This window comes from Grus americana, chromosome 2 (assembly GCF_028858705.1).
Source record: "Grus americana isolate bGruAme1 chromosome 2, bGruAme1.mat, whole genome shotgun sequence".
NCBI lineage: Eukaryota > Metazoa > Chordata > Aves > Gruiformes > Gruidae > Grus > Grus americana.
Window position 1 is genome coordinate 26,618,073 of NC_072853.1, and position 23,238 is coordinate 26,641,310.

Here is a 23,238-nt window from a genome sequence, read left to right on the forward strand (position 1 = left end):
AGTTGTGGCTACCCAAAACCATACCCTCCATGGCCACGCTGACTGCAAAATCCCTTTCTTAGGCTTGTGCTGACAGAACTTCTCTGGTCTGCAGAGCCAGCAGCAGCCTCCTGCCCTACTCTGAAACGCCTCATCTTCACGGAAGGAAAAGCGTGTTTGTAGGCTTGGGTCAACTGGTTTAACAAGTGCAGAACAACTTCTCCAATCCTTGACAGTATTTTTATTGCTCAGAGGGACAGACAGGAGAGTTTGAAATGCCATGTGATTAAATAAAACATTTAGGAACTTGAAAGACACTCATCACATGAACAACACATTGTAGCTGCATATTAATTTTAAGAAAGGAAAAACACTGAGTTGGAAATACAATCACAAGAGCTATTTCTTGAACAAATATTGAGCAATAGGGAAAAAAGCGCAGTCAACCCGTTTCAAGTGTTCACTGGACAGCAAGAAGGAAGAAAAGCTTCTATTAATTCCTGGAGCTTTTGACTCCTGTAATTATTTCCTAAATCGTGTAGAGTGCCTATGTTAGCTATGTTAGGTATATTAACATTTTAGATAAATGACCCGGAAAGATAAAACACAACAGAGTAGTGTGTGCACCGAGGAGAAAGAGGGGGCCAAGCTGTTTTGACAGGACATTTTTACATTAATTTATCATTTATCTGGAACAAGAGCTGCCTTTAGCAGTAGTTGTTGCAAACTGCAAGGTCATTAAAGCTTTCACACGCCCTTCTGAGCAGCAGGTAATTAAAGGCATATCTAAAGCAAACTCAAAGCACGATTTTTGCATGGCAAGGTGTACCTGGTTAACAAAAGCATCGAGAATAGGGTACAGAGTGAGAGCCCATGTGCTGGAATGTCTCCGTTTCTGCTGTTACCGGACTAACTAAAAACTACACGTCTGTCTCTAAAGATGGCACAATTGCATCTTTGTTTTGTTTGTGCACGTTCTCTGGTTTACCCGGGTCTGGTTCCTACGTTTCAGTTATTCTGACTGAAGTCGGTCATAACTCGGAGCATTCTGAAGGAGCTATGTTTGAAGTGTGGTTCTGTTCCCTAGAGTAATTTCATGACTATGAACCCATCATCAGAATTCACACAGAGAAAAAGCTTGTGCCTGTCAGCACTGACAATGATGCACAGTACGATTGCTGGACAGTGGCCGTAAGAAAAGACAGGTATTTGGGTAATTCATTAGGGTCATACCTGCTCACTTATGGACCACAGCAACCTTCTACACTCCTTTACTCACATCAGTCATCTTGAATAAATATGATCACATAAGCAAGATCGTATTTCCTCTTGTACACTGACATTTCAGTAGGTCTTGTAAGATCTGGAATATTTAATCAAGTTTAGTTAAGCTATGCAAAGATATTGACCAAAGAAATACACGGACGTCATGTAAGCCTAACTTTGCTGTGCAAATGTCCCAATTCAGACCATTTTTCAGATGGCTCCTAAGCTTATTAGTTTACAGTTTTGGCACTCAGCAGATCACTGACAAGAAATATGACAGAAACCTCACAACTAATGAAGTCGTACAGTCATGGTACTCAGTGGAAATACGATTTTTTGGCTGTTTTAACAGATCCAGAACCTAACGGACACTTTAATTACTACATTCACTATAAAAGCAACAACCTTAATTTTATTTGTAGTGGACATTTCACTTTGTTGGAAGTTTTGTACTCACACCTTTTTTAGAGGCATAGCGTGCACCAACATACTAAGAATTGTGCATGTAAGCAGACAAAAGTAAGGAAAGCATGACATAGAAATACTATGCTAGATGCTAAACTGTAAATTAATAAATGGATGTCCCGCTGAAAATCAACTCTTCAGTTACCTACCTTGTTATAGCCTTACTGGCAGACACATTCTGTCAGTTAATAGCAACTGTATGGAACTAGCAAGCTAGGGAGGTTCTGCAACACCAAAAGCAAACGCATTAGATCAATAGTGACCCTGAGATTTATGTCCATGTTCCTGTAAGTTTAATGTCATGATATGATATGGTATCAACATGAGAACATGTTCCTCTCTATGAAGCCAAGAAACACCTGAAATACCATGCTGCTTCAACTCAGATAAGCATGTCTGCATTGGAAATCTGCTAGGTCCAACTAATCATGTCTTCAGTCTCTGTTTTGGAATAAGCATGCTAACCTTGACTTACATTTTTATGGTGTTTTTGCTGGTCAAAGTCCCTTGTTGAATCATCTAAAGACAAGTAACAGCTATAAAAACAGCAAACACTATTCATGTTTAACCATTTACTGAAAAAACATGATTTAAAAAAGGTAGGGAGACTTTTCAGAGATACAAATGGGAGGTAGACACCTCGCTTTAAGGTGTTTTGAAGGCCATTCATAATCTCCCTTAACACTTCATAAGTGGCACTTGAATAATTATTAACTTGTCTAAATTCCAAACATATGATGACAGTAAAATGATTATGGTCTCTGTGTTATAGCTAAAGATAATAAAGCCAGAAAATTAAGAGAGACAGAGGTACATGAGTATATATAGGCACCTGTGAAAACACTTCTAAAAAGATTTCACTCGTGTGGAAACAGCACAGAAGAATTACTGTATTTCCCTGGGCACCTTGCATGAGATGACAGAAGATCAGGAACAAACCCCAAATACCTATAACCATCTCCTCTGCTCTATTGTAACTAGCCTGTTTTTCTGCATCGCTGTAACACTACTGTGTCTCAAACACAAGGAAACTTTGTCATGTGAAGTCCACACCCAAGAAAAACAATGATAAACTTCAAAAGAAGAGATACAGGCATATGATACTATGACACAATAAAGAAAAGTTAAAATTTCAAGTTGGAGTAACTGTAAATAAGGGATCTTTAAAAAGTCCTCTTGAAATATTAACTTAATTCAGAACAAATCCTATGCTGTGTAAAACTGGAAATATGTTTGCTAAACATTATACCTCAAAATAAATTAAAAAAAGAAAAGAAAAGAAAAAAGATTTAAGGGATTTTCAGAAAACTTAAGAGTTGACAACCTCTCCTGTTATCCTGAATGCTCAAATGATTGCCTCAAAGTCAGTGGTCCATATCTTACCAAAAGCTGTTACATAATTTTTATCTTATTCTAGTAACAACAACAGTAAGTTTACTTCTGTCTTATTTTCATGTACCTTTCCTTTTACAGGCCTGTGGCTTAGTGTTCACAAATTAAAAAAATATTTGTAAATACACAAAAATAAAGCTTAATAGCACACAATATAAAAAATGATAAAGTTCAAAACCATTACATTATTACTATTGAAAAGTGCACTACATTTAATCTGCAGGTCAGAGATGCTTTGGTCATGGACATCATTTTATGATTAACTCCTCAACAAAGTTTTTCATCTTCTTAATTAAATGAGGAATCTTTCATCCACCAAGGTTTTAGATGCCAAATTCTTCTGCCCAAGTGTATTACGAATAAACCTAAATATCTAAGAAGATTTTAGAAAAAATGTATTAACGAAGAAGTACTTAAAACAGTATGTTTCAGTACCTAACATAAAATAATAACTTCATATTATCTTTAAATCGTAAATAACACAAGTGAATTAGGTGCTTAACTCCCTTTAGCATTTTTGAAAATTTCCCACTATTTTTCCACCCTGAAATATAATTGTGTGATTAATTTTAACAGATACTTATGGTTTCTATTGCAAGTTATTTGTAGCCTCTTTATTCATGACAGGCATGTGAATAAAATTAATTTCTCACAAGCCTATTTGACAAAAAAAAATCAAAGAACTATTTTATAAGCTCTCAGTATAATCTTCTGTCACTGCATACTGTTTACTGCTTCATTTATCTAGTTAACTACATAAACTTTCATACTAACCCACATTTTTAAAATATTATTTTGTTCTTAAATTGAAATTTACCTCCTGTTGCAAATATGTTAGAGTAGCTGCTAAAACAAAACTTTGAGAAGCCAAATCCACAACGGAGAAAAACAGGATGTCAAAGATGAGCAATGTTGTCTCATTGCCATAATAGAGAACATCAGTGAAAGACTGTCCTTCATCTACAGAAAGAAAATAATTTTTGAAAAATTATTATTTCTGTGAAGTGCAAGTTTGTGGAGTTCATCAGTCCATGCTGAGAAAGCTTGTAAGAAAAAAGAAAGTTAGAGCAAGAGCTAGTTATGGCATTCTATTGCATCCTAAGAGCTAGTTATGGCATTCTACTGAAACAAAATAATACAACCTTTTTCACATATGAAATGGCTTAATACTGACGGAAAACAGTAAGAAAAGCTTACGTGCCACAGGCAACTTTATTCACTCTTGAAATCTCAATCAGATTGTTTAAAAAAAGGCTGCTCTGAACAAGAAGCAGATGTCACTTCCTTGTCACTGAAATTTTTAGCAAGTGTTAACTCTGGCCCCAAATCAACAAAATAATAAAAACCATACGCTTAGAGCCTTACTTAGGAGGAGGTTCAGAGCTTAACATTATCTTTGTTCACTGGTTAACAGTTTCCTGGAAAATGGGTCTTTTAAGCTTAAAATCCCTTTTTCATAGCCAAAGTAGCCTAGACCACTTATCCGCCTCTTTATCAAAACCACCACTTTCAAAAGAGAAAACTTAAACAGTTACAGAAAATAGATTCTTTTCCCTCTTTCTACTTTTTCATTAAAGTGTCTAATGCAGGTTTTATTGGAAACAACATGTTTTCATTACAAATTGTATATCTCCTACTGCCATGAAATCCTGATTTGTGTCTAAACTGGGAACCATGGCAGTCTAACCCATCAAACAATATATTTATATCAATGCTTATGATTATGAACTTTGAAACAATGGCAGTCAAAAGACCAAACCTTTGTTGAATACTGCACAATTTGGAGACATCACATCATGCTTATACACTTAATTCTAACTCAGACATTGCATACCTGACAATATTTCTGGCTGAGTAGACCTGGGGTTTAGAATAGGGTTTTGGAATGATGATATTGCAAGGTGTGGAATCACAGACTGAGGCTGAAGAAAGTCCTAGTTCTAGTTTTAAGGCAGATATTGGCTATTTGGCAACATTTATTACTAAAGACAGTGCTTCACCATGACAGGGGAGGAGAGCCCAAGCCTTTAATGAATTAGGGGTAGCTCAGACATCTAGACTGAATAAAAATACCAGACTATAACCGTGGCTAGTTTGAAAGTTTATGCTGCATTCCTGTTTATATAGCAAGGTTTGAGATTCAAATTAGGCTTCAGCTTTTGCAGCCCTGGTGTCATAAAGCTGGAAAAGTCTTGCACAGCTCAGTGATGTAATCTGCGGATTGCTATTATATAAGAATAATGACATATTTAGGATGTGTTATGGTCATCTGGTAGTATCTATGGATTGGATTATGGTTCTTATAAGGTTTAGAGTTTCTGAACAGTGAGGTTGGAGGCCCAAGTTCTTGAGGGACTCCAAATGAGGGCTTGCACCATCTTGGATCACTAGTTAATGTTTAGTTTTCATGCAGGTGGCTGATGGCCATATTTATGGTTAGGGGTAGAATCAGGGTCTGAACTAAGGTTGTCAAAGATAATTTTCGATGGTTTCTGTACAGCTCAGGGACTGAGGAAACAGACTGGTATCAGGCCTAAGTTCACAGCTCATGTTTCATTGCAGTGTGGATACTGGTCCCCAGGCCACATCTCTTAATAGGAGGAGACCAGGACTCAGGGTTTCAGAACCTCGGAAGGGGAGGACCTAACACTGGATGAAGATTCCAGTGATGCAAGTGTTGGTACCTGGCAGTAATTATGAATAGGTTAAGGCTTTTAGAGTGTTGGTGTTTCACAGCATCAATCTTCCAGGGATTCTGATTTAGGAACCTAGGGTGAAGGTTGAGATAGGGTCAAGAACTTTCACTAGATCTATTTTTAACACGTGTACTGGTCACTTGGAAATACTTATGGCTAGCTTTAGCATGGGCTTGGGATTCAGGGTGATGCATTGGAGAACCCAAGTCTAACTGATTTTGCATTTTGGGACCATAATCAGAACTGATGTTATCTCTGTTTCTGCTGGAATACTCATTTTATGCTGTAGGTATTGGCAATGCTTAAAAAGCTTCAAAAGAAAGTATTCAAGAATCTAAATTACTTAGTGGAATCTGCAAAGATGAGTGGTGTATTAACGTCAAATATTCCACTAAAACGTCCTCACTGTGATCAATACTGTTTTTAAAGAAACTGTCTTTCTGTACTTTTAGTTGTTTCATAAGAAATTTGGTTCTATATTTAAAAAAAATAGCATGGAGCTATTTAATTATTGTGGGTCGTCTTTGCATTTACAAAGTGGATATTGGATCTAGACAGCAAGTCAAAGGATCACTTCATAAACGCGTGCACGTCTCTACACAGTATCCTTTCAGTTGCCTAAAAGAAAAAATGTTGCAGTCGAGCGACAAATTATAAATAGGATTTCTGTAACCTGAAGAATTTCTCTTAAATGCCTCTCTCACAAGCAGTCATTTAATGACCCCTCCTGCTGTCAAGTCCAGTTTAGATTGTAAATCCTGGGAAAGAAATCTACACAGAAACCTACATACTTATAATAGTACAAATACCAAGTCACAAATCTTTTTACCATTGTAAAAAATACTTTTCTCTATTGGTTCCATGAACTCCATGCCAAGAATCCGTTCGAGCAGCAACTTATCTTTAACAATATAATCCATTTCTTTATGAACCTAGAAGAAAAGGAAAAACAATACTTCTTGGTTTATGATTTCAAAGAAAAAGTACTTGTTACAAAGTGAAGTACAGCTACTTAGACCTTTATGAATGAAGAAAAGCACTGGTCTACTCCAAGACAAAAATAAGGACAGGACAAAAAAGGATTTGTCATTTTTAAGAGCAGGCCGCACTGTTGGACAGTAGTCCTTTTTTTTTTTCAATGAAGCACTGTTCCAGTTGCCATAAAGTCTTTAACAACATGTCTTTAAGAACGTACTCTTAAAGAGAAATTACAGTTTTTCAGACTTACAATTTTTAGTCTCTACTTACTGTATTTTCCTTAATATAGTAATGTCAATATACATACGTGATCAATAAAAGAACTGAGAAATTTGTTCATGGTGTTGTATGCCCTTGTGCTTTGTTCGAAAGTATTTGCAGATGAGTCCAGAAGCCTAGCAGGACCGCGTTTCTGAAATATAACATGACCATGACTTCAGTGGAAAAGCTACATATTTTAAATAACATTTACAGACTACAAATATCTCACTTACTCTTGTTAGGGTTTCATGAATCCTGTCATAGTGCAGTCGCATTTTTCTTGAAATGGAAATCTGAAATGTCTGGCCATCCGTGTTTGGTAACAAACCTCTCTGACTACATAGATTTTCCTATACAATTAAAGCAATTGTAAATTAACATTATTAATGTCATTCATAGACCCCCAAAAGTCAAAAGCTTTTCATTTCCTCTCTTTTATGTATACTTAGTACTTAACATCTCTAAATATTTGAATCCACTGCACTCTTGGTTCTATTATAGCAGATTTTCTTAGGACATGAAATCCTGACCTCTGCTGTCAAAAACTTATATTCCTCTTTTCACCTGTGTTCAGTACATTACCTTCTAATACATCTTTTGACACTCAGTCTGAAGCTCGCTCTTTTATGTTTATCATTTATTCTAAACTTGTCCTGATTTTTTTGTGCTTTGGATTCCTGACTTTTTCCATATGTTTTCTCAGGTCACATTTAAAAGACCCCAAGAAAATAGAAAATTTGACATCTCCATAGAGAAAAAACCTGCTTTTCCCCAAATTATATTAAAATAAGCAATTAGGAAAAAAATATAGGAGCATACAAGTCAAAAGTATTATGACATTATTCCTCTGCATTTCAATGTTTGAGATTTAATTTTCACATGGTTAGGGTTTTTTTCTGCCCACTTATAATTGAAATAGCAATATCCTTTGTACTTTCTTCCTACTTACCCCTACAAAGATGCAACATGTCATGAAATTTAGTGCAAAGTGCTCCAATCCTGTATTAGACATTTTACATTTGCCTCCTCTTGCAGCAAAGATACATCACACAACAAACTAGAAAAAATACTTATTCAAATGAATTTCTGTAAAGAATAGGTTATATCACCACCGGAGAAGAGATGGAATTAAGGAATTTATTGGAAGAGTAGATGTTTCTTTACTAAGAGTTTTTCAGATTTGTTGCTTTATGAAAGCTTTATGCCATGCATCTTTTTGAATGTGACCATGAGCTTATGAAAAGCTTCAATATCAAAAAGAAGGTTCTTAAATACATGAAAAAACTTTTTAGAAAAACAGGAATTTTATATTTATGAAATCTGAAGAAGTAACAGAGAAGAAGAAATAGTAAAGAATAAGAAAGATGAAGAGCTAGTTAAAAGAACTGTTGAGTCATATATTTATGCACCCACAGCTGGTATCTTTTAAGTATCATAACTTGGTGCAAGGTAATGTACAACTGCAGATCCATAATGCAAAGGTGTGGGGTTTTTATTAGTAAAATAAATAATTACAGCAGGTGTAAACTTAATACTTTTACTTACTGCTTCTCTCTTTAGGTTCATATTCATTTCTTCCATATTGGTATCTGCATGTCCATGCACAGAACGACCATGGATGTAATAACCAAAGCAGCTGTGTGACAAGAGAAATACTGAAATCTAAAAGAGATGGGGGAAGGTAACAATACTTTAATTAAACATTATAATTTTATTTTTGAACTTTCGAATTCACAGTGGAGATCAGTAAGACCAGTCCTTCTGCAAATACAAAATAGGCAGGTACCAAAATAAATACGGCAGAAAAATATTTAATAACTCTTTTACTGATTAGTTTTATCTATGTTTAACCAGAAACACACACCAGCTTCAAGTTTAATTTATCAATGGCAAGGATCACTACTTAATTCCACAGAGCCTAACAATTAAGGCAAAGTTACTAGCTTTTATTTTGATTCACAAGTTATTTCTGTGATACATAATACACATGCATGATTCCAGTTGAGCTCCTAGGAGACTGTATTTAGTAGAATTTCATTCAGTATGACACAATGCTTATATATCACATAAAAACCCAAATTAACTCTATCTACAACCCATGTACTACATGGGTGTTTAATGGAAGTGGAATAACCAAGGTTGGAAAGGCTGATAAAAGGGGTTGATCTCTATATTTTTAAAAAGTTCTGGACAAATGAGCTCACCCAACCTGTTCTGATTGCACTCTTCTTTGGTTAAAAAGGAATTCTTGCAGTACAAAGCTTCAAGACCCATATTTAAACTAGAGAAAGGGAAGTAGTTCAGATGTAAGTAAGTGAAAATGCATGAAAAAGGTGATAACTGTCCAAGAGGGACAACCATGAAGTTCAGCGGTTGAGGGACAACCACATGATAGGAGCAGAAACTCAACATAAACATATTAAATAAAAGCAAGACAGCTGTGTCTGTAAGACAAAAGTACTAAAATGCAAACCAGTAGACAGAACAGCAGCAAACATTTCCACACCTAATTTCTGTCATAATTTGTTACTTTTTAATTCTGTGTGAACATATGTGACCAATTTAACTTAAAAAGACAACCTAAAAATCACACGTCTAGAAGAACACATTGATACCTATGGTTCCAGAATCTTTTTCCAATTCAAATTTAACTGAAGTGTTCTTGTAGATTGCACCAATAAAGTGAGCTGAAAGAAACACTGACTTTGGCTGTTAGCTAGTAATCTCTGATTAAATTAAACTAATAAGTATTATTTAATATTCCTAAAACTATGTATTTATTATGTATGTATTATTTTGTTAGGTATTTTTCTATTAAAAATGCCACTGTACAAATAAGACAAAGAAATACTTACATTGCTCATGCAACACAAATCAACAAATTGGCTTATCTTATCTTCAATAAATCTTTCATAAAACACAGAAAAAAATATAATCTGAAATAAATCAACCAAATTTTCTTTTATTAGTTCATCAGATTTGACTTATTAAGCAATTAACTTCACAGTTTAACACCCACAAATTATGGACTTCTGTAGTGGCCACCATTGCACTGGACTGTATGAAATGGGATTGACATCCCTCCTCTAAGAAGCAAAGTTGTAGCAATAACCTGCTTTACATTTTGAACTTGGAGATGCTTCAAAGTTGTTTAAAACAAAACAAAATAGTTGCATAAATTCACATCTTTGAGCGGATTAAAATTCTGGCTACAAAGTAAGACATTTTATAGCTTAGAAGATTCATTTTGAGTTCTAAAGCAACTAGAATTCTAGATCAAGCAAAACAGTTAAGAATACACCCAATGCTGTAATACGTGGTATGGATGGCCTAGTGATACATTCTAGCTTCCAAGAACCAGCCTGAAAATGATAATTCCGTACGTCATGTGTTTCACATACCTGTAAGAAGGCAATGGCTAGCCAGAGTGCAGCAGACACACCAAATCTTAAAATGCGGCTCCAAGGAGCTATGTAACTCTCACTGCTTCTTGTAAGACTGGAAGAAGAATCCATTAAAGCCAGGTTTGAAAATCCCACCACCTGAAGAGATAAGAAGGTCAAAGAACAACATGAGGCAATGAATAGCATTAATTATGACCCTGTTGTTACCACCATAACAGGAAGTAAGAAGAAAAAATTTGGAAAAATGGACCTGGGAATAGTAGCATGTTCACTATGATAGAGGCCAATTGTGTGATCCAGTGTTATTACTGAGAAACATAAAACCATAAACTGTACAACAAAAAAAGTCAACATTGATTTTTGCTGAAAAACCTCCAAAAGATTCTACTGTTAGACTGCATAGGGATATTATTTCTGGCAAATTTCAGCTTTTTGGTCCCATATATACCAGTGTTAAACTGAACTTTTTATCTGTTTTGCAACTGTAGAAACTGATTTTTTTGTTTTTATTGAAGAGAAATGTACTTCCCTTCACTGTCTTTATGGCTGAATCTATTTTAAACAATCTAGAAAAAAGTTCCCAGATGAAAGAGATGAGAGAAACACTATGTCTTGAAACACTTAAGAGGTGAAAATTTTGTGAAAATCATTCAGAACTGAAGCCGCACCAGAAACATATGGGGAACAGGAAAAATGAAAGCAAGAGAACTTGTGGGTCAGGATAAAGACAGCTTAATAAGCAAAGAAAAGGCAAAAAGAAGGTGAAAAAAGCCTCCATGACAAGTGATGCAAAGGCAATCACTAAGCACCTCCCACAACCGGACTGATGCCCAGCCCAGAAAATCCCTCCCCTCCATTGTTATTTCTGAGCATGATGGTATATGGTATGGAATACCCCTTTGGTCCGTTGGGGTCAGCTGTCCCGGTCGTGTTCTCCTCCCAGCTTCTTGTGCAGCACCAGCCAACTCTCTGGGGACCTTGATGCCGTGCAAGCGCTTTCAGCAATAGCCAAAACGCTGGTGTGTTATCAGCCTTGTTTTAGCTACGGATCCAAAACACAGCACCCTATGGGCTGCTATGAAGAAAATTAACTCCATCCCAGCCAGACCCAGTCCAGTATTGAAAAGCTCAGTTTTGCTGCCAGAGTGCTGCCTGCACTAGCTGTGTAGTTGTCAATGCCACATGTGACATGTGCCAACCAGCGGCTACTTTGGTGCCAGACGTGAGGCGTCCAACTTCCTCCAACTATTACTTTTCCTGGCTTGTTTTCTGCTACTGTACAGCCTGTCACCATGATTAATGAGAACTGAACAGTCACTTTGATAAAGTTGCTAACCCAAGGACACAGGTTTTAAGCAATACAGATGTTCCTCTTGTAGTGAGCAGCTGATTGCCATATCTCCCCTGTGCATTATACTTCTATACTATTCCAAACTCCAGCATGACAATAAAAGTCATAAAGATTATCTGAGGTTTTCACAAACACCAATTTTCACCTATTTAGGTATCTTGTATGACTTCCTCCACCATCAGTGGCAAGAAGGGGATTCTCCAGAGGGAAATTCATGGCAGGAGTTATAGAGCAAGATGTTATTCACCCTCTACTAAGAGTAGCCTCTCCCTTCTAGTAATACCAGGAGCCTACAAAGAGTAACCTGAGGAGATTAGTTAGTTTTGGGAATATGTGCTCTTTTTTTCTCCCATTCCTGTCTTGTAAAATGGCACCTCATCCTGGCTGTATTTACCAACAGCAAAAATACTGATGTAGTGAATGAGGAAAGTTTGGGATTTTTTACTGCATTTAATTTAAAAGAAAAATAGGAAATTGAAAAACAGAAATATAAAAATGAATAAAAGTATTAAAAATATGTAAAAGAACCTTACATATGCCACATGCTTTAAGAATACTTCCCAAAATAAAAGTACCTACCAAACTACAGAAGAAACAAACTAAAATGTTTTGAAAACCTAAAGCACAATTTCTCACATATCCTTAAGCTGTAACAGAAGGCTGTAACTGCCTTGTGTTATGCCATCAGGAACAGAACTGGCACATTTCATTTCCTGCTTTATAAAAGGTCACTATAGCAAATCAGCAGGAAGGAAGCTCATTTCGGATAAATATGAAACCAGAAATAAAGCTGTAGACTGTGGCAGGAGAGAGCCAGTAGGCAAATAAAGAATTGAGCGTGTACACAGATTTATCAGTTTCTTAAGCCATTTAGGGTAACTCATTACTTTTAAAAAAAAAACAACAAACAAAACTAATAAAGGTCTCTCAGATAATTAAAAGTTGGGTTTTGTTTTTTTAAGACTTCCTTAGTGAAATACTGCAATGACCTATACGTATAAATTAAAAAATGTATTAAAATTATTATTTTACTATGATGTTACATGTTTTCAAATGAACTTGAAGGTCACCCACTATTACCACAGAGAATGCAAGAATTAAAAACCAGACACTTACGTTTCACTCTGGTTGTGAATTATAAAAAAATTAATAACAATTGTAGTAATAATACCTCCAGAAAAAACAGAACTGCAAGCACTTGAAAGAGAGGATTTATCTTCCTCACTGTCTGAATTTCATTCCATTCATTTGCTATAAAATATGTCCTCCATATGCTCACAGGTGCAGCAGCACTTTTAATAACACCTTCACCTAAAAAGAATAAATACAATAAAGCTCTGAAATTTAATACTTGAGAGTAATATCCAAATTTAACCAAAACTGGTTATACAAACAAGCATAGTTTGAATTACCTTCAACTGCTTTAAGAACTTTGCCCTTAGGTCTTTCCCAGTCAATAAAGAAAATATCTACAGTAAGTTGTGAAACCAGCAATTGTAAGAACTGCAGAGCCTAAGAAAGAAAAAGCAGAAATATAACAAGTAAGGGCAGCAACAGCATACAAAGATGAAGAAACAGTCATTGCACATGTCATTCATTAAACATGACAAGTAAAAATATACTTGACTATACTTGAGACTGCAACTTTGTTACTAACTTTTGATACTTTTTTTTTTTTAAATTTAAAAGCTTGGAATAATAGTAAATCATGTGATGATGTCCAAAACTATGAAGAAAATACAGAAAAGTAACAAATTAAAAAAAATTGACTAAGAATTTTCCAATAACATATTCATCTGTATTATGAATTCTAATTCAATATAATACCCATAATTAATAAAATACTTGTATGTCCCATGAAGACAGAGTACCAGTCTCTGGATTCTACAAGTATGTTTGAATATAATTATTTTAATCTATCTTCTTTTTAATCAGGAACCGACAGCACTTATATTCTGCTTTAAAAGAAAGCACTTGCTTTCTTGATATGGTATTATTTTATTTGGATTTCTTTACACCTCTATCCTTGAAAGAATAATTTTCCATAGATCATCTTCCTAAGACATTTGTTTCCCTATAAAGACTCCACAAAAAAAATTTCTATGGAAAAATGACTGAATTCTTACAATAAAATAATTGTTTACATCTATACACTAATAAAATTAACTGTACAAAATGTTTAAAAAGAAGCCTACTGAAAATATACAGAAGCATACATTGAAATCTCTTTAATGTCTGAGGAAAAAATATTTACCTTTAAACTAAATGCACATGCTATGTATGTAACAAAATCTTCTTCTTGAGATGGAAGTGGTAAAAGGACAGAGACAAACTGCTGAGCCTATAATTGAGAAGTTACATTGAAGTAGTATGGATGGCATATGTAACAGCATACCAAGTGCTTAAGAGTGAACAACATTTCGCAGAAAAAGATCGATATTTAATGTGCAATGATTCTGAATTTATAAAATATTTCAAGTGACTATTAAGCAGACTGCAAGTACAAGAAATCCTAAGGAAAAGAAACAGATGAGCACAAAAATTTAAGCACACAAACCAGAATATGATATAGGACTTGCCTCAATAGTCTGACCAGAAAGGCAAAATATTTAAAAAAAAGAAAAAAGAAAGAAAATGAATTTTTGTGTAAAAATATATGCAATATTAATAGATTTTCATACCACCCAAATCTGGAAAAACACTTACTTTGAAGAACACAAGCCAATAAATCCCTGTGCCCACTGTGATGATAAAGAAAACATTGGCAAGGTCTCCAGCATAAAACAGTAAGAACTTCAAAACTGTCTGCAATTATAAAACACATTGTAGAGATCGGTAAAACTAATTATGTATATGTACATTCATATAAAATGCTATGCAGCTCACACTACAGGAAACTCCAGTACTGTAAAGTAGCCTCAAACAAAATTTTTCTGCTGTGGTCATATATTTATGGTATATTCAGTATCTGGAACTCCCACACACTACTCTTTGTTCAAAGAAGAAATTATCTTAAAATTAAGTCCACTCAACTGATCAGAATAGCTCTGTAAATACCTTTATTTTTAGCAAAAGTATTTCCTAAATGACAACATCAGAATAAAAAAAAAATGCAAAAGACCTCACGTGAGCCTAACTCCAGTTCTATGTGGCTAGACTAGAAATTGTTTCAGTTACCTTAAGAAACAGAATAGTTATATCACAGGTAATGATAGCAAAGGTCTCCGTAAAGAGAAGGCAGCGTCTGCCTTTTTTAGGTCGCCAGCTGTTTATACCTGCAAGTCAATTATAGAGCTGCCTGTACGCCTCTTCCAGCCTGCAGTCTTGAGAAGGGACCATAACACTGCAAGCCCACCCAACACACCCAGCGTGATCTGAAGAAAATGAAAAATTATTTGCAGATATTTTTAAAAAACCCACAAAATTGGAGTAAATAATTTTATCAACAAATTAAAGGGAAATACAACTTACATCAGTCTGAATCTGAGCCTCTGACTGATTCATCTCGTAATTGACTGAGAAGGAAACCTGAATATTAAGATAAAAAAGTAAATATGCATAGAAATTCTGAAATGCTACAACCACTATAGACAGTGGTAGTTCTCACATTTTTAATTGGTGGGAATTCCCATCTAGGGCTACTACACAAGTACAACACATATCTTCTTTTGCTGGATACTGGTGCGCGACAGTGCCAGGCTTACTACTAGCATGTGCTCTGCTAGGCTTAGTGCAGATTTTACCAACAGTAATGCTGGGGATGGATGCCTGCTCTCTGCAAGTTACTACCTGTACCTAATTAGAATCTTTTCAAATATGCGTAATTTTTTTCCTTCTGAAAGGAGGCAGCAAAGGTTTGATACTTTGCCTTTTATCAGTGTTGATTAAAAGTAACTTTCATGTATTTACACCAATATCAAAATCATAAAGGGAGATCTTACATAGCTTAGACATCAATTTTTTTCCAGCTTGAATGAAATAAAAAATGTCATGCAGCATCAAAATTGCTCCCTCTAGCTTAAATATCTAGCCAACCTAAGACCTATTTTGACTTTGGTCTGAAAGATTTGTACAAGGAAGAGAAAATGTTGTCCTGGTTTAAAACATTCTGGCCTGAGCCTTTGTCAGTGCAAGGCTAAAGTTAACACAAGTATGATAATGAATAGTATTTTTAATTCAGTTTTTTAAAAAAGGATAAAACACCCCAAACCAAATCCCTCCTCTCCCCCACCTTGGCTTCCAAAAACATTTGTTCCTGTGAGAGCTCATTCTATCACTTCACTTGGATTTAAGTCTAAATCTGCTCAGTTACTAGAAGCTCAGTGTTTATAGAACTTGGCATGAAATTCAATGTATCTTTTTACTTGCATAAAATTTGTTAAATGCAACAAGACATCCAAAATTGACAACACCTAAGTACATCAGATGTAGACGTAAGGGTGAAATAGTATAACAGCAAATAGAGAAACTGAAAATAATCATTCCTGCCATTGCCATTTGAATGAATTATTTTCTAAAAACAGTTCTGCTTCTGTGGTTAAATATAGATATCAGTTAGGCAGGGAAGAAGTGTCTGACTAATTTTTCTATTTTTCTAATTCCCTGTCTCTTCTTTCCTTTCATGCAGCTTCTATGGAACAGAAGGAATGCTTCTAGCACCAGAAATTTCTAACTAGATATCTACCTTTACTGGAAGTCTGAACTGTTGAAGATGATAAGCAGAAAAGGTTAATTTTTTTTTTAATAGCAGAATGATTATTTTACTACATTAAGCTCAACATTTTCACTTTTTAAAGCAGTGTGATCTAACAAGCAAACAAGACACAGGAATGGGACATCTGAGCTGCTGCCCATCATGGCAGGCAAAAGGGCAAGTAGGAAATGCCCCTTCTGCAGCTGCTACAGCAGAATTTGGTGCCTTTCAGTAGAGAAAGATCCTCCAAACTGATCTCCAACTCCTCTGGCTATGAATTTTTGGGTTATTTTACTTTAATTCTTAGAGATGTGCCACAAAATAATACATAGCAGACAAAACACTTAAGGATGTTTTAGATATATTACCAATATTTTAACTTAAACTACAGGTGACCTGAAATGTCTGTGTCATAACAACCTCCTCTTAATGCATTGCTTTAAATAAAAATATTCAATGTCTTGCATAAATTGCTGCTTTCAGTGCATTGCATAAAGAATACCTTTCCTGTTATTTTCTGTGTGCATAATTTTATTTGGACTGTAGCCCAATTTAGCATTATACAACTAAGTGTAAAATTCTAGGTATTTTAAGTTTAAAAAGAAAATACTTTCAACTGCTTTATTTTAAAAGCTTGCAACTTCAAAACTGAGCAGAACTAGAAAGTCCCTATTATTTTATACACCCCCCACCCCCAAAAAAACATTAACTCAACTGGAATTCCAACAGAACCAGAAGTATGATTAACAAATCAGTTCAATTAAGATAGCACAAAGATCTCACCATCACACTCTGGGTTTCAGGGTTTTGGACAAGCACATCTGTGTAACCAACAGTAATTAGAGGAGGGTAGATAGTTCCTCTCTGAGTATGAGATAACAGACGAATACTGCAGAAATACAAGCAGAGTATTATTTTTAATACAGAAAATGGATGAGTTGCTTGGAAAGTATTCATTGAAATTTATATTAACAAGAAAATACTAAATGAACAGAACAACGTGATCAATAAAATGTGAGTTTCAAACCCAATGACATGGCGATTCACATTTTAAAAGCAACCAGAGTGTATGAAGGCATGTACACAAATATATAAAGAGAGAAAGCTGGGAAGCATTGATTATTTGTAAGAAAATACCTGAATCAATCCTACTGCTCCCATTACGATAGCTGCAACTGAAGTAAATTCCAAAAGGTAACTTTTCTCAAAACGTTACAGAATGACCGTTTCTATGTGCATTTTCAATTTCTGGCATTATCTTTTTTTCAAAGGGGGAGTGGGAAAGGGTTCTCCTAAAATACATAAACTAATCCTTAATTTTTGAAATAATGTAATTCTCAGCAAATGGAATTAGCACATTAATCTTCGAGATGATTACTTGTATGGATCAGTACTCAGTGCTATTCAGCAATCTTTGTAACTAATTAGTCGTGAAGAAGAGCTGAAGGAAAAGGGAGATCTCAATTTTTAGACAGTCATCTCAGAGGAAGACATTACATAAAGAAGGAGAAAAAAGGGTTCTTCCAAAGCATATTCCAGCTGAGATTAACCATCAGTAATGACCCTAGCAGCTGGTCTCTCAGTTAAATGACTACAAGCTTATTTTGGACTGTATAACAGAATAGGTGACAGTTTGTAAAAACACTGCAAAAAGGAATATGGAGTATGAAATAGCATCCTTGTATAGTCAGTAATATACACTTCAAAACAGAATTAACAGAGGAGTTTTTAGGTCTTTCCAGATGACACCTGCTTCTAAGAGGTGATCGAATACCTGCTAACTTGCATTATGCATACATAGTCTGAGCCATTGTACCTGAAAGTAATCACAGTAATTCTAACCCCCACAAGTCAGTGTTATGTTTTCTCACTCACCCATGAGAACAACCTATGGAAACTCTTGCTACCTCCAAGTATGCAACAGAAAAAGCAGTGCAGGATGTATTAAAAACAACATAATAAACCACCTTTATTTTAAGACAACAAAATTGCAGACTGCACAAAATTTGCTTTATGTTCTATGTACTATACATTATATGCAATTAATCACCTTATTGTTATTTTGCTAGCAATCCGAATTACTCTTGGTAGTTTTCCCAAGTCATTCTCTTTTCCACTTAGTGCATCCACCAAAAAAAATCGACGAGTCAAAAGCCAGTTGTTCATATTACTGCCTTTGAAAAAACATAACAGTCACATGATATTAAAAACACTAATTCAACACACTACTAGAAATGATACATATAACTGTGTAATACATATAACTGTATTCAGGATGTAAAATTATTTATTTTCAACTTAAACAAATACATAATGGAATTACTTTATTTGTGCATATTATTGATTGGGCTGGTGTATGTAACCAAAGATTGCACTTAACACTATCAAAACTTGCCCACAAAATATTAAATTCTTACAACAGAAACAAGTTATAGTGTGTTGTGGTATCTTTAAAAACAACTTGGTAACAGTAATTAATACAAATTCTTTCTATCTGAAGTTATTCACATTATTTAAATTCACAGAAATGTTACTATGAGAGTCTTACCTTGATTAACAAACATTTCACTGTATTGAAGATTCAAGTTTAAAACTGGCACAGCCCAAAGATATTGTTGTCCATTATCACCAGTATATTCAAGGAACAGGTCATAAAAGATTGGATTAGCAAAATCCAATAAAATCTTGGAAACCGAAATTTTGCACTACAAGAAAAAAAAATGTTAAAACAATAAGAGCACTTTAGCCATTTAATGATTTTATTAAGTTGTGGATTCTTCCCCTACAAAATTATCATGGAATCTGTGCCATTTTTTTTCACAAAAGACAAGGCATTCCAGCTATATGCAAGCAATTACAAAGCACAGCTGATTTTATACAAACCTCTTGGAAACGATCGCAAGTGACTAGAATGACTAATGTGGAGAATGAAGCTCTGCTAACATTTTTCAAGAGATTAGGAAAAAATATCCTAGCAAATTTCACAGACAAAAAATTTGAAACAGCATAAACATTATGTCAAGAAACATAAATGCTGAAATCATGGAGTACTGGGTCTGGGTCTGGGCTCACCAGTATGAGAGAGAAATGGAGCTACTTGGTACAGTCCAGCACAGGCCACTAAAGATGATGGAGGAACTGGAGCATCTCTCCTATGAGGAAAGGCTGAGAGAGCTGGGACTGTTTTGCCTGGAGATGAGAAGGCTCAGGGAGGATCTTACCAATGTGTACAAATACCTGAAGGGAGGGTGTACAAGACAGAGCCAAGCTTTTCTCAGTGGTGCCCAGTGACAGGACCAGAGGCAATGGGGCACACGCTGAAACACAGGAGGTTCCCTCTGAGCATCAGGAAACACTTCTTCGCTGTGAGAGTGACTGAGCATTAGCACAGTAAGTTGTGGAGTCTCTATCTTTGGAGATATTCAAAAGCCATCTGGACGTGGTCCTGGGAAACTTGCTCTAGGTGGCCCTGCTTGATTGGGGAGTTAGACCTGATGACCTCCAGAGGTCCCTGCCTACCTCAACCATTCTGTGATTGTGTGAAGAAATTAAAGGTGAAAGTAAGCAGTTTTTTGCATATGTGAACAACCATGCAGCCTTTAAATACTCATACAACATGTCAACCGTGTTTTATCTGAAGCTCTAAGAAAAATAGTGATGCATACAATCCATGAAAATAATTACATTAAAAAATATTCAGTAAGTAAATATATATGGTGTTTGTATTTAAACCCAGTAATATTAACTGTTGTTAATACTTAACAAGTTCTCCAGACTCAATATATCAAATACATAAGAATTTTAAAAAGCACAAAAAAAACCCCAAACCCATATTTGACTAGTTCAATGATCCTAAATAGAAAACAAGATTCCATTCTGTCTGAAATACTGACATATGGATTAAACAACATTAAACAATATGGAAGAGTAAAAATATTTAACAAAGACTTGTCAAAATTATTTGGTAAACACTTTAGTTTTCAAGGACTGAAGCTTTGACAGCTATTACACTACAAGACTTTCACACCACCTAAAGAGCAGCCAGAGTTTATATATTTTTACATTGCAACACATAATGTGGGGAATGGTTTTGAATGTAGACGAGTTAATAAATAATATTCATGGATATATAGGTATTAGATGCTGCGCACACATACAGAATTTTATAAAAATAAAGATGTTATTTCTTCACCTCCATGCCAAAGAGACTACCACCTCCCCATTTAACACCTAAGTGACACAAATGAATGAAGCTTTATTGCTGGCAGAACCACGTCTGTGGCTGACTGAATTTAGCATCTAAGTATACTCAGCTCAAGTGCTCTATTCCCTCTCCCTTTCCCGGTGTTTAGTAAGGTGTGAAAACTCCTTTTTTCCATAGTTAAGACAGCTAAAGAATCTCTTTCCTCTGATGAGTCATCTGTTCGATTAAAACTTGCCTTTAATCTCTTTATTGAATTCAGTGAAATCAGGGCACACATTAAAGAGTTAATAGGGACAATGTACAGGCATGGCATGATTGCATATACCTTCTTTCCATATGAAACCTGGCCAAAGAAAATTAGGAGTTACAATGCAAAGTATATGACTGTCAGAATTCAGGCATTGTTGTCTTCTACTGTTAAGTCAGCAAGCTCACTAATACAAATGCCAGTTCAATTTATTTTGATTATCCTATGTAGTAAACAAGTTTTGTGATGTATAGTTAAATAATTGAAAAATATAAATGACATTTATTTCACTCAATAATAAAGAAATTAAAATAAGCAACAGTTTCACAAGAAAGAAGTCCATGTTGCAGCTCACGGCTAAACTCCAGAGGTCCTTCAATATGCACTGAATTACAATGACATATAAAGCAACTTAATTCAAAATAGCATTTTATCTCTTACTTACACTTTGTTGGTAAGTTGTTCCAAATGCATAAGCTGCATTCAATTTAGTTTGGGTATCAGGACAAAGCTGAACAAAACATAATTATAATTAGGTTAATTCAAAGGTATCATTTTCTCACATGATATATTTACAGGCACCCCAAGCAGTTTATGTATACACAGTTCTCACAAAAGATATTTTGTTCTATTTTTTAAGAAGAGAGGGATTGATTTTGAAGAGTAAACACAATTATTTATTGTACTAATACTGGTGTTCTTGAAATGCTGTTTTAGCTTATTCATACTTGCATGGTATTTTTCAGTTACATCATTAAAGTTGAAATCTGTGGACAGCAGCATCCAACCAGGCAAAAATAATCTTATCGGGGACTGAATGTTCAATGCATTGTGCTGCCTCAAGCTTTATTAGTGGCTTCTGCTAAATCCCAGAATCCCATGAGAAAAGAACTCCACCTTCATATTGCCCCCTTTCTCTTAAGCTACCATTCTCAGAGGATCAAAGTTATCATGGCAAGTAACAGATTTTTTTTTTCCTTTTTCAATGTAACTTCTACATTTTCTGCAAAGAACAAGTCATTCTAAGCAGAACACAGACAAATGGACCAAATTCTAACTAAATGAGCATGGCACTTAGTGGAGGGCATATACATTTTCCCAAAATGAAAATAAAATCAAAATTTACGTAAAAGACAATTCTGCTAGTGTGCAACTGAAATTCTGGGAATTGCTACAATTATGCATTGAGATCGCTTTAGCACTATGATGTCTAATCATCATGCACAATCTATTACATTAAAAGAGGTTTTAAATGGAAAAGCTATTCCTTTCCCATTCATTTTTGATACCTATTAAAAGCTCTGCTTTTAGGAAATTAATGTGTCCCAATAAACCTTAAAATCTATGTCAGAATATATCATTTTCTGTGCACAGTAATTGGCTTAGTAAACTGTTTTCTCAGACACTAATTTTCCTTAAAGTTTGAGAGGCAGATGCAAGACAGTTCATCCTGAGACATTAACAAAAGACATAGCAGTCACTATCTAACTCCTGAATGTGAGCCGCTCTTCTGTAGATACTGGAGTATTTGAAGTAACATGCTCCAAGAGTGACATGAAGAGCCTAGAAAAGTGGACAGACAATTCCCAATTGTTCTTGCTAGTGTTCCTATTGTTGCCTGCCTAGGGAATTGCTGAGAGTGCCTAGATCACCACCGGACTGCTAATCAAATTCTACTCTGTAACATGTTTCGCAGCTGGCAATTTCTGCTGTTAGCCTAATTACTATTGCACTTTCTACTTGCTGCTTACTTGCGTTTTTCACACCCTATCTATACAGCATGGTACTGCTGAAGTAGAATGTGTGCGTGCCACTGAAATCTGAGGATAGAGTGTCTAAGTGCGAATCTTCTAGCCAGTGTTCCCCATTTCTATGTAAAGTCTTCCAGCAAGTTTTTATAACTTTCTGTTATGAAAAAGTCAGGCAACTGCTGGCCAAAGTGTAAATTTTATATTTGAAACCAAAAGAAATAAGCAAACAAAAAATCCCAACAGAATTGAAAGAAAATAGGGTGGTAGATCAGTTTTCCTACCTCTCCTGACAGTGACATAACCACTGATTTGCTTGGCATCCCCATAATGTGTGAAAACAGGTGAGAGCATCTAATAGGGACACACTCATAGAATCATTTATTAACATATATGGACTGAGAGGTAAAGAATGCACTTTTCTTGACAAGAAAAAGAGGGCTAATAATGAATTGCGTACATGGGTAACTGCATGCTGAATGGAAGAAAGAGATGGTTGGTTCTAAATGAGTGGTGCTGTTTTTCAGAGCTTTCCAATATTATGAATTTATATT

The 23,238-nt window shown here is 35.2% G+C and overlaps 1 protein-coding gene across 1 annotated transcript in view; it reads right to left on the reverse strand.

The window, feature by feature from the left end:
- Positions 1–208: 208 nt before the first annotated feature.
- TMEM67 (transmembrane protein 67) overlaps positions 209–23,238 on the reverse strand; it is a 33,305-nt gene continuing 10,275 nt past the window's right edge. The window contains exons 11-28 of the mRNA XM_054817760.1: positions 21,382–21,447; positions 19,034–19,190; positions 18,536–18,659; positions 17,269–17,374; positions 15,264–15,320; positions 15,068–15,166; positions 14,499–14,597; positions 14,047–14,133; positions 13,205–13,304; positions 12,964–13,103; positions 10,439–10,579; positions 9,893–9,973; positions 8,583–8,699; positions 7,271–7,387; positions 7,084–7,188; positions 6,628–6,730; positions 3,920–4,062; positions 209–3,475 (exon numbers count right to left, since the gene is read on the reverse strand). Of these exons, the coding sequence (XP_054673735.1) occupies positions 3,395–3,475; positions 3,920–4,062; positions 6,628–6,730; positions 7,084–7,188; positions 7,271–7,387; positions 8,583–8,699; positions 9,893–9,973; positions 10,439–10,579; positions 12,964–13,103; positions 13,205–13,304; positions 14,047–14,133; positions 14,499–14,597; positions 15,068–15,166; positions 15,264–15,320; positions 17,269–17,374; positions 18,536–18,659; positions 19,034–19,190; positions 21,382–21,447 (1,923 nt within the window). The 3' untranslated portion in view covers positions 209–3,394. The remainder of the gene's footprint in view (positions 3,476–3,919; positions 4,063–6,627; positions 6,731–7,083; positions 7,189–7,270; positions 7,388–8,582; positions 8,700–9,892; positions 9,974–10,438; positions 10,580–12,963; positions 13,104–13,204; positions 13,305–14,046; positions 14,134–14,498; positions 14,598–15,067; positions 15,167–15,263; positions 15,321–17,268; positions 17,375–18,535; positions 18,660–19,033; positions 19,191–21,381; positions 21,448–23,238) is intronic.